This window comes from Achroia grisella, unplaced genomic scaffold, assembly GCF_030625045.1.
Source record: "Achroia grisella isolate CSIRO2021 unplaced genomic scaffold, CSIRO_AGI_Agris_v1 utg1573, whole genome shotgun sequence".
In the NCBI taxonomy this organism is placed as follows: Eukaryota; Metazoa; Arthropoda; class Insecta; order Lepidoptera; family Pyralidae; genus Achroia; species Achroia grisella.
The window spans coordinates 322,893-335,625 of NW_026712655.1; the positions used below are offsets into that span (position 1 = coordinate 322,893).

Below are 12,733 nucleotides of genomic sequence, written 5' to 3' on the forward strand. Positions count from 1 at the left end.
AACCACCTTCAATATATTTTTAAGCCTAATTGTAGGTGCGGTCTGGTCGGGTTCTTCCGCTCTTACGTACCTGCTGGGTCCGGGCCCCGAGCTAATGCTCCTTACCCGGGCGTACTGCTGGGGTGGGATGAAATTCGAATTCGCCATCGAATACATACCATACCGTCATAAAAGTCACAACGATTGTCCAGAGTGTACGACTGAACAAAAAGTATGCCAATGCAGAGGAAAAGTCTCCCTTAAGATGACGCGACGCATCGCAAATAACATTATTGATCTCAATTTTTCTCAGCGATTAGAAACCTTTCGGGATTGATGTTTACGTATTTCATTTTTCATATCTTTGACATCATTTGATACGTATTACTTGATTGATTAACTTTTGTAGCAGAGAAAAAATCGCAAAAATAGGTATTAGATTTAATTCTGTGATCAATTGAAGTAGATTTTGCAATTAACTACATGCCGAAGTTTTCTCTAGGGACAATAGCACGGGGTTTTTCAAGAAAGGTGTATTAAAAAAATTTAATACGCACGTGGCACAATTATAAGTCTATATTTAGGTATTTTATTATCAGATCCTTATGCTTGTTTAACACTATTGTGGTATAAAAATACAATAAAATTTCAGATAATAAAAGGAAAAGATAAAGGTCAAAACCTTCCACTAGTTGGATATAAAATGGTGCCGTTTATAAACTGTGCATCGAGATCAGACAACAAACCACAATGCCTTACAAACGACAATTCCATGAACACGTACGACCTAGACCTTCGAAATGTTCCAATAATTCTCGTCCCGAATACAGACACTGTGGCCAGACACGGTCATGATGACTTATAAGGACTGATATGACACACGGTGAATATATCAATAATTAATAGGTATCAACTTTCGAACCGAACCGAACGGAACTGGGTTCATATGCGGAAGTAGTAAAGGGCAACATTGAAAGTAATGAAATAGCAAATCTAATACGTATTTTTGTGTTTACTGATGATATAGTATATATATCTAATCATTCCCAGGTATCTCGTGAATATAGGCAATTGCATCTTATTGTACATTAAGTTCTAATTTAGATAATGCAAATGATGAATAAGCACACGATTTAACATCATTATAAGGCGTGAAAACATTAGACAATATTAAACCATAATTGTTATATTTATAATATTAGTAAGACACTATGTATTTTAAGAAGAAAGAGAAAAGAAGCATGCTAACATTGAATTATATGAAACCAAGCTTTTAAAACCTGATTTAAGATAGGTATAATCGGTTGGTGTTGAAATTAATGTTAATGCCGTCTCTACAGTTTCTATTGCAGTTGTAAAATCATGAATGTGGCTCGCTTAAATTTCACTACGATATCAAGGCGTGGCAACTATGATTTATTCATAAGGCGGTTAGTTTTGTGATTGCAATGATGTTTGTAGAGTGAAATCAATCATAATCATGCCGTCGTAACATTGACCTCGTAGCGCCGTCACTGTAAGTGTAAGTATATATTTTTAAACATCAATAAGTAATTAGGATGTTTAATGGTAACCAACCGTACTGCATTCCGGTTATGCATAAAGTACTACTTACTCCAAATATTTTTTTCCTTAAGACGAAGGTAACGGAAATAATTTCAGCTTGAATATATTTAGGAGAGGTAAAGGAGGTAAATAAAAGCAGGATCTCTATTTCTTATGTGCTCAAACCACAAGCACCGTAATTAATCGAGTCCAAATATATCTAAATGAAATTCAATCCTACTTACAACCAACATTTAATTATAATGTAATGAACATCAATATCTTAGTATTGAATAAGAAACTATAAAATAATCCTTGAACATATTCGATTTTTGGTTCAATCCAGGAAGCTAAAATCAAATCCTAAAAAATATGACAGAAACATAAAAAATATAAAAGATAGAAGAAGTGTAAAAGCAGTCGTATAAAAGCCTTCAAAAAAATTAAATGTAAAAAAAGTAAAGTAAGTAAAATTTAAGGTTGATAAGTGTATCTATGCAAATGCAATCAATTCAATAAATAGGTTTAGTGACTTAACAAATAATTATATATAGAAGTCATCGATATTATCTTGAAGTCTCAAAATAATTTCTTATGTGTGCAAATCATATTATTTGTCTACAACTAACAGTATCTAACCAACCAATATTTCCGGAAAAAAGTAAATGAGTTTAAAAGTGTTATGCGTTTATGATTGCTCACACAAAGCTACTAACTTTATGATTATAGTATCGTGCCTTTGCCAGCGGTAAGACACCTGTTAGACCGAGGTACCGTACAGATGATCCGCTGACCATCAGATTCTCACAATTTCAATTCATGCGCCGATGGAAATAGAAACGCTAATACCATCAACTACATGATGGTAAACATTCAACGCTCCAATAGCTCAAAATAATCATACTACATTCATTTAATGAGGTTAAGAACTGTGATTACCGCTTTGTGATAGAAAATGCGCTATTAGTTAGCATGGTATTTAGCACGATATAAATCTAAGCTGTATCTTCAGAAGTCTATCGGCGCGTTAATTTAACAACGATTGATTAATAATTAGCGGTTATAGTAATTATAAATTACTAGCAGACTGCCCCAGCTCGGATAGATGCAATTTATTGTTGGGATCTCTAATATTTTTTTATATAATATCACGTGTATAATATTGGTGAAATATTTTTATTCCTTTTAGATGAGTTCAGCACCTATATATTTTTTATTTCCTGTTGCTTGTTGCTACTCTTAACGGGCATTTGTTTCTTTCAACACTGTCTTATTAGTCAGTAAGTTGAGTTCATATTTTATTTTCTTGTTTGTTAAAATCTATAAAATACCTATTAAAATTAACTAAGTATAAAATTAAGTAATTAAATATACTTACATATTCCTGGCCCAATCTTAATCCATACTTGACATTAGCTAAATAATCAACGCAGTGCATATTATCTAAATCCTTTTTGACATACAACCTAATTTATTAGTCCTTAGGAAAAAGAGGATTATTCGCAATGGAGATTATTAAATAAGAGATTGCTTTAAGCGATATGGCCACCCTTTCTTTAGCATATTTATATGATGTTCCTTTTCTATATGTTGTTTTTATACACAATAAAGAGTAATATTATTATTATTATCCTTATTGCTAGTAATCTCAGAATCGAAAACCGTTGTGGTGAATTCTTTATGGCGAGTTAACGGACTCTCATGCTCATCAACTTCCATTGGTTTCCGATACTACCGGCGAGAGCACCATTCAATCATCATCCTCATCGATCATAAAATAAATATTAGATTAGTGCATCATCTTACCTGTGGGTGGTCGTTCCTTGGGATAACATATACGGAACAAGCCTCGCGTCCTTGTGTAGAAGAAATATTTGTTGTTCAGGCTGTCTAGTATCTGCGAGTTAGCAGCCGAATTCTCTGCAGCATATGTCTGAAACAATGAATTACACAATATAAGTAATTTGTCCATAATATTAGGACTTACAGAGTATAATATTAATATATCTTTGCAAGTTAATTATATAACAATTAGGACTGATACATCGTCTTCAGATTGATTATAATCCACTTTTACCAGGTAGACCATCTGGTCCAATCTGTACAACCTATCATAGACTAAAACTATATAAACTTGTAAACAGAAACAACTAACAGTAACATCTTTACGTATGTTAACCAGTACACTTACAATGTAACTTGTAAACATAATTGCACGAAGTTTACCTACTTACAATGTAACTTAAATAACAATGTCCAACATCCAGTAAAATTGTATTGTCCAGTACTACTAACAGACACAATTTCGTGATTTTTTCATATTCATTTGTTATCATTATTTTTATCTATTGTCATATATTACCAATATTAGTATTATATAAATGTAGAATTATTATCATCTCTGATTGCCGTACCAATGTCAAGTCAAACTATGACTGTTAAACTTACGTTGAAAAGTTATTATTATTCTTAAAAAATATTGTATTCAATTTTAATGATAGCCGTGAAAGCTCGAGTATTTTATGTAATTCTATATTTTATATAATAATTAGAAGTCTATCTCATTGAAACGTTTTGTACAGATTACGTTATAATGTTCAAAGAAATTGTGCGAAATCTTGATTACATATTACGTTTCATTTTATGCATAATAATATGAGATAGAAAGAAAGAATCCCACAATACAATGGGTCTCATAATACCGAGGTTCGACTCGGCAGATATCAAAGGGATAATTATAGGGACCGGTCGACCTCACTCAAGCCCACATTCCTTTGCCTGTTTTCTCTACAGCGGAATTGATTTGGCTTGCTTTTTGGGGATAAGAATAAGTAAATTAATGTACATAATTAAATACATACATAAAAACTAAATTGTAAAACATCAATATTTTATATTTTATTTGACAATACCAATACGAGAGTAACATTTCAATTTGAAAGAGAATCATGTAAATCTTTTTGAAATTAGCGATATAACTGAAAAGTATTAGCAAGTTGTTAATTTTATAATTTTGAAGACGGTTGAATAGTTTAAGAACCTTTGGATCACTATTCACAAAATCAAATCTGCCAGCAAAATTGGTCATCCACATGCACTGCACATACACTGCAGTCGGCGGGCTGTAGCAACCCTGCGGTTCAATTTTATTATTGTGGTATCTGAGACTTTATGTCGATATAGTAGGAAGGTTCAAGTTTATTATTTATGTGTAAATTATATTTTAATAACATTACCAATTTTTCTATCAATATAATGTGATTCTAGTATCATTAGAAGCACTTTGTGGTATACATGACAAAGCATTTTCACTATTTCGTAATTACCTAAGCTATAGAGAAATTTTAATTACACACTGCATTAACAAATGATATGATAGATGAACATTCGTTTGGAATTTTTCTTGGAATTTGCAAGAATTATTTTATCTTTTTTCATATTTTAGGGTTAACAACTAAGCATGTATTCTTAACATTTTATATAATGTGTATTTTGATATGAATTAAAGTATTATTACTCAAGATTCGGTAGTATCAATAAGTCTGTCCTAGAGGGTTACCTTACGCTATAGTATCGTAAATAGTCTGTTTGTATGTTTATGTCGTTGTGTATTGCAGTTTCACGTTAAAGGGAAGGAAGGAAAATGTTTAATATAAAAAATACCCTGCAAATAGGAATATTTATTAATTTATAAAATTTTCAAAAAACTACCTAGATCTTTATTTATTTTTTATATAATGAAAATTTTTTATATAATAGTTGGAACTGTTTAAATGATCTATTGTCATTATTGTCGTTTGATACGTGATACGAACTCGCAGGTTCTACTAATTGCAAATATATCAAATCAAATATTTTGGAAATTAAAATACATCTCCATCTCCATCTCTCACGTTATTAGCTGATAATGTATATTATTTCCATAGATTTAATATAGAATCCGTTAAGTTATTATTGAGTTTATCCATTACCAGCAAAAAATTAAATCTTTCCACTGTTTAACAATATTAGTTTAGACAAAAATATATAGATCTTCGGCACCTCATTTTGTTATCCAGTCAAACGAGTTTCCACTGCGGCCTGGCCGGTTTTAGTGTAACTGTTTCTAATATACCTAGATATATATAAAATATAACTAGATAGGTATTTTAATAATGGTGAATGAATAATATATAGACTATATACAATAAAGTACTGCTGCTAACATGTAAAATTTTATTATATTTTTATTGTTTTCATTGTTATCTACTGTTCAGATTTACGAACTATTTGTCAATACTAACATTATAAAGTGGGAATATTTTATTTAATGCAGTTTAATGTTTTTTTGTAATAAATACCTACTCAAAAACTACTTAACTGACTGTAAAAAAACAATTGAATTACTCAGAGCTACATCAACAGCGAGCTAGTAGAGGCCCTATTCCAGGCAGGCACACTGAATAAAATGATTAATTGAATTTGTTGAGTTAGGTACTCCAGAAATAACAAATCTTTAGTAGAAAACAACAAAATTTTAGTTAAATTCACAAAATTGAGTTAAATAAACTACCAATTCTTTTTACACTACAATGATGACAAACAAGCACACGGCCCATGTGATAGTAAACGATTACCATAAACTATCTACTAATATTATAAACGCGGAAGTTTGTGAGTGTGGACGGATGGACGGATGGATGGACGTTTGTTACCCTTTCATGCAAAATTACCGAATGGATTTTAATTAGATTTTACAATAATATAGCTTATGCATTATAATACACATAGGCTATAAAATTCATGGGAGTGTATCCGCGGGCACAGCTATTTTACTATAAAGTAGAACTAGTTTGTCCGTCACTATTTTTTAATAAACACTGATCAATATTTTAGTGTATAGATATTAGTGGAATTTGGTAGTCACTAGATATATTAAACTTTATTCAGTGTACGCAGCACCGCGTGTAGTCTAAGAAAATATCACAAATTGTCTGTGGAACATCGATAGTGTAAGACAGACACAGTTCTTTCTTCTTAATAAAATAACGCAAGAGTCTGTTGCGTGTCAGTCCGTGTGTAATTACTAAGCACAGTATCTAATAGCTTTTATGCTATTAGATACTGTACTTATTAGTTAAGTTAGATGCAGACCGACACGCAACCGTTGTTGAAGACTTCTATAGAAAAGTTTGCAAGTCCAAGTTTTCTAAATAACAAATTACTTCGATATGTATATTATGAATAACGTACAAAATTAAATAATAAATTTGTGCCAGTAGCGGAAACATAACAACAACTATTATTAAAAAACAGAATAATTTTATCATATGTGTATACCTAAGAGGGCTCCGCCTCCCAATGAAAGTAAGCAAAAGACATTTAAAAAACAGTTTTCAAAATAATATAATATTTATAAAAAGAATGGTGAACAAGCTGCCAGTAACAGAATGTGTTAAATATATGAAACATGTTCAATTCTAATTATTAAATGCTTAATTTAAATAAAAAAGAAGTCGAAGGCCTCAATGATGATTAGTTAGTTGCCTGTTGCCTCTGGTAGCCCTCATACTTTCTGATATTCTACAATATCAGAAAATATTTTAGCAGAATGGCAATGGATTTCCTAAATAATGCGTAAAATTGTCGGTTGTTATTGTTTTAATATATATATTTTTTGTAATTATTAATATTTCATATGTTTTATATTTTTTCCTAAGTGAGCATATTGGGAAGCTGTAAGGTTCGCTTAGTTTGATGTCAATAAATAAATATCGGAAACAAAACTAATTTTCAATATAACTGTATAATACTGTAACACCTCCATTATCTTAACGGTTGTACTAATTTAGAACTTAAAGTTCCATTCGCTCTCGCCCTTATGGTGGTAAACTGCTAGCAATGGGGTCAAGGGTGAATTCGGCACGATGAACTAATAGACCTGATTTCATCTCCATTCTATCCTTCATTGGGTATCAATGAAGGATAGAATGGAGATGAAATCAGGTCCCAATCAATCCATCCCATCAAACCCTGCTAGCGTATACCGTTAATGCAGGCGGATGCATCAGACAGTATCATAAAAAAACCAGAACATTGACTTTACATTTGTACCTACTACGTATAATCAAAGAATCAAAACTATGCACACAATCCGTAGAGGTTAGATATCTCTAGTTGAACAAATACAAAGATAGCCTTATAGCCTTTTGTGTGTCAAACAATAGGCATAGGAAACTCATTGTTTATTATACGAGAACAACTCTTGCAACCACAATGCAACTAAAATTCACTGTCATCCAAATTCTTGGAATGCTACCGAATCACCGTATAAAGAAAGATACCTACGGTGAATTCCAGTTTGAACACCTAATACGTCAAACACATTAAGTTGACCAACTAAATGATCACGCGATAACGTCATTCCGACTTATGACCACATTTGGGAACAACTGAGTAATCCTGGATATCCGTACACTTTAAAATGTGAAGTAAAACACTAACACTCATTATTTTAGAAAAAAAACCTGTTCAATGGACTTGAATAGCGACCGTGTTTCGCAGAGCGTCGTGTCAGAATTTCAGGACCAGTTTTTTAACCTGGCCGAACTATTCAGGTTAGAACACCTTTTGGAGTAGATTGTCAAATTGGGTTTTTAATCGAGGCCCAGAATTTTTAATAACTTCCTATTAAAAATTCTGGGTCATACCTACCATAACTAATTATAAACTAGATAGGTCTTTATTGTTGTAAGTAAATTTGAATCTTGCCCCCTTACTCTTAAAAACTAAAATCCTACATATCCACTTAAACTATTGAAGTGTTTTGGATTACATTCTGATCAAAAACATAGCCTGAAAGCATTTTAAAAACAAAAATACTGTTTATAAAGGCCTTTATGATTTTGTATCAGTGCCATTTAACGTATTATTATTAGAATTCTTATCATTATGTTATGTTCAGACTAACACAATATACATATTGTGTTAGTCTGAACATAATTAGGTGCATGAGAGACATAATTTCCCGGATCTAAGGTTTATCTACTTACGTTGCTATGTACACCCCATCTCTCTCGTACCCACGAGTAGCCATCAAAGAAACCAGTTCCTTGGAATCCGCCGTAACGACAGAATCCTAATGGACGTAAATACGATTACCAACGTGGTGGGAATAGCAGCCTATTAGATTCAAGATTAGTTTGTTGCCTAGGGTGAGCTATAGATGTCATTTGGATAGTACACAAAGATAAAGTAGTGGTATGAGCACATTTGATGCATCAGCTTGACAGAAAACCGTATCCAATAACATTGCTATGTCCTGGATGGCCAACAATTCGCCAGGTCTTTTATATGTTAATAAAATATACAGCATCTTGAAATAGGTCAGCAGATCATTATCTACAGTCATCTATAAATTTATAAAAAGTGCAGATGGTTCAACATCATCTACATAAAGAAATATGAAACCTGAGATACTAATTACTACATTCAGTGGTATACCTACTTGTATTCATACCTGAGGTATCAACTCTCCTATTCATTAACGCTTGTGTAAATGTAATCATTACACAGGTACCTACTACGATTGGCGTTTAATTGATAAAGACAAAATGACGGCTCCAATTTCAAAATGACGAACATGACACGTATTGGATACGTAACAATAAAAATCCGATCACATTCCCACGAATAATTGCTCAACTATCGTATCGCAAAATGCATTATTTATAAACGATAAAACTGCGTTTAACGCAATGATATAAGGTCGTTTTTTTTTCTTGGAAAAGTTGTAATGAAATAAATGAAGTAAGTAGCGAGGATGATCAACCATCGAAGCGAAGCGTTCCTTCACCTCGAGTTCATCGATCGTTGTTTTTCATCAGAACACCATTAAGATCGGGTGACGGTTGTTGATGGGAAAGTAAGATGAAAGTATTGATCCATAAATCTACTAATAGATTAGACGGAAAACAGACACTTTCTTCGGTAAATAATACTGTTAAAATCTTATCTGCACAACGCGACTGGAAATACCTATAAGTATATGTTATATATTTTACTTCTCAAAAATTATAAAAAGTATTTGTTATTTATGTTAATCTAAATAGTAACATAAGGCGGAATACAACGCCAAGCCCTAAAATAAATTAAGTATTAAATTCTACTTTGACGTTCCACTTATTTATTAAACCACTCAAATATATTAGTTTTCCTTTGAGTTTTACACGAAATCGATGTTCGCATTTTTATACCACGAAAAATTATTATATATAAAATATATTCAAGTAAGAGTTATAACCACCTATATGAATCATTCAATATTAAGAAACAAATTGATGAATGCTCCAAATTGGTAAAGGTGAGGCAGCGTAAAGCACTGAACCAGTTTGTATTGTCATTGTAATTCAGTTACACAATATTGAGCGATTAAGCTGCCAAACATGCAATGCAATTAAATAGTAACAAGCTAACAAGTAAATCACTTGTTTTTAACAAGAAACTGTGTAGGTGTTACATGATTGTGACTATTGAGTTTAGGTATACGTGCGAATTTTCTCACCTAATAGCGTAGTGTGTATTTATTCATATATTTATATCTGTAAAAACTGAAAGAAGGCCATTCAAATAATACATATACCTAATTTGTTCTAAAAAAGACGTTCCTATACACTTATGAAGAATTTTGTTTTATATATACACATAACACATATACTACACGAGCCATCATTGTGTTTATTTAGATGACCTCGGTGGTCTAGGCTTTAGCACGCCGCTTTAAGTCCGATGGTTGCGGGATGGATTCTCGATCATGAGTATGATTATTTGTATCAGTCGGAATGTTATCTACATATATTATGTATTTATGTATAAATATATATATATAAATATTTGAATCAGTTGTCTAGTGCCTATAATACAAGTTCTGCTTAGCTTGGGACTAGATAACACTGTAATTTGTCAACAGATATTATTATTACTGTTATGTAACGCCAGTAACAGACTTTTTGCATTGCCATTCCGGGTAAAGTAGTGTCATGCCTCCATGGCATATGAGTATGGAAGTGATAGGATATCACTACCATGCTCACACAGGTTTGGCGGCTAAAAAAGGTGAAACACAGTTGTCAGAATGAAAATATTTCTAGTACAAACCATACCCTATTCATATATATACAGTAGACAAATAAATCTTAACAGGTTTGAAAACACGGCCCAATGCAGTCTCATATATAGAAAAGGTCTTTTGTATAATTATAAAGTCTACAATAATATAATTTCTTTTATAATCGGCTCTAAAGGTTAGAGAGTTAGTATGCTAATACAGTGTTAGTGGCCATAAATTTCGTTTATTACTTTCACCTGTTACACAGAAAAATGTCTTCTACTGCGTAATAAATAGAAATTAAAGTTTTAAAATATCTCCCACATTAAGTAAGATTTCACAAGAAAATTATCGTTACTTGGTTGTTATTAATTTGATGCCTTCTGTTTAAATTACTGAGTAGGAAAAAAAATCAAAACATTCTCCGCCAGTTGCTTTCATATCATTACCGTATTTATACGAAAAAAATATGTATTTGTATAATAATGTATACTAATAAAATTTTAACAATTGATATTACTAAATCTAGAAACGTGAAGTTTGATTTTTTTATGTAATTGGAATGGCAAACAAGATGGGCTACCTGATGGTAAACGGTAACCGTTGCCGATATACCTATGTGAACAGCATTATGAACTTTATCATATAACCCATGATACTATTAATGCATTGTCATTTCAGAGGACTAAGATGTCACACTATTTACTCTGTAATTTTACTAATCGCACCCTTCTACAGGAACACAAGTTACAAAGCGAACTGCTTGGACACGCAGAATTTTTTTTACAATCTACACTTGGTTATCATAGATTTATTTTATAATGTAAACATTAGTTTTCAAAATGTTCATTTAGGGTTCCATATGTATAATAGCACAGGAAACATCTAGTCATTTAATGTAATTTAATTTACAGGAAAAAGCATGACATACCTATAGCTTTAAACATATTAAATGGGAAAATACTGTAATTCCCCTAGTTACATAAAATCAATAAGTAACGTTTCAAAATTTTCGGTATTCTCAATATGTCTATGACGGTACAACATAGCATATGTTATTCATACATTGGAAAGTACGTCTGTCGGTCGGCTACAGGCTACTTAAACGGCTGACTGGATCAAAACTAAATTTGACATGAAGATTAGGTACATTACAATAACGGAGATCGGCATCTTGTAACTAAAATGAGGTGCAATTGGGATTGAATGTATGCACACTAAATTGCAGGTAACAGCTAGTTATTTATATATGAAACAACACATTAGTCTCTAAAAGCTGTCATATACAGCGGATGCAAGGGACGAAGTGTATGTAGACGAAATTGCAGGTAACCGCTAGTTTCTCATATATGAAACACTTAGTCCACAGGAACAGCAATACATAAAAGATACCATATACAGCATAGTGTATCCTTTAGTGTCCATATTTCCATTTTGAATTTATAACCAATAGTCGGTAATACCACGTTCTATCAAGCAGCCATAAGACTAATCATGATTACGAATTACAACGGACAAGTTCCAAGAATGGCAAAACACAAGCTACATGATAAATTGGTGACGTATCACCAAGATTCTGTATAGGAATATAGGCGATGGTAGTCGTTCTTATTTTCAGTTTAAAAAAAAAGAAAAATTGTCTGTACATAACCTAAATATAATAACTATATAAAATTGTATGATAATGTTATTTATATTTGTATAATTTTCTGGACTTATTCCCATACATGTGCCACCTATTTTTGTATTCCTTTGCAAAGACCAAAAGTTGTCTGGCAGAGATTGCATTAGCTATAAGACCGCCTTGTGTAGTTTTTTTTTAATATTTTAATTTTGTTTATTACCTACCTTTCAGTAATGGTGCAATAACATGTTATAAATAAATAAAATAAAATGTATTTCTTCATTCATAAAATCCATGCACTTTATCTTATATTTTCTTCGTATATGTGTAATAATTTCGAAAAAAATGGCATCTAACAATAGTAGATAATGGTAACTTTATGAATTGCAGTAACACTACAAAACATATCTAGGTAGTGTCGTTTTGTTTCTTCAAAAAGACCACTAGTTTTCCAAAGATTTTAAAACCGTGGGAATCCGAAATCATGATGGGTGTGCCCA

The 12,733-nt window shown here is 31.9% G+C and overlaps 1 protein-coding gene across 2 annotated transcripts in view; it reads right to left on the reverse strand.

Annotated features, from left to right (window-relative positions):
- The window catches only part of LOC131841069 (uncharacterized), a 45,407-nt gene that overhangs the window by 23,847 nt on the left and 8,827 nt on the right, over positions 1 to 12,733 (reverse strand). For both annotated transcript variants that reach the window (XM_059189302.1, XM_059189301.1), the window contains exon 2: positions 3,331 to 3,457. In XM_059189302.1, the coding sequence (XP_059045285.1) occupies positions 3,331 to 3,457 (127 nt within the window). The remainder of the gene's footprint in view (positions 1 to 3,330; positions 3,458 to 12,733) is intronic.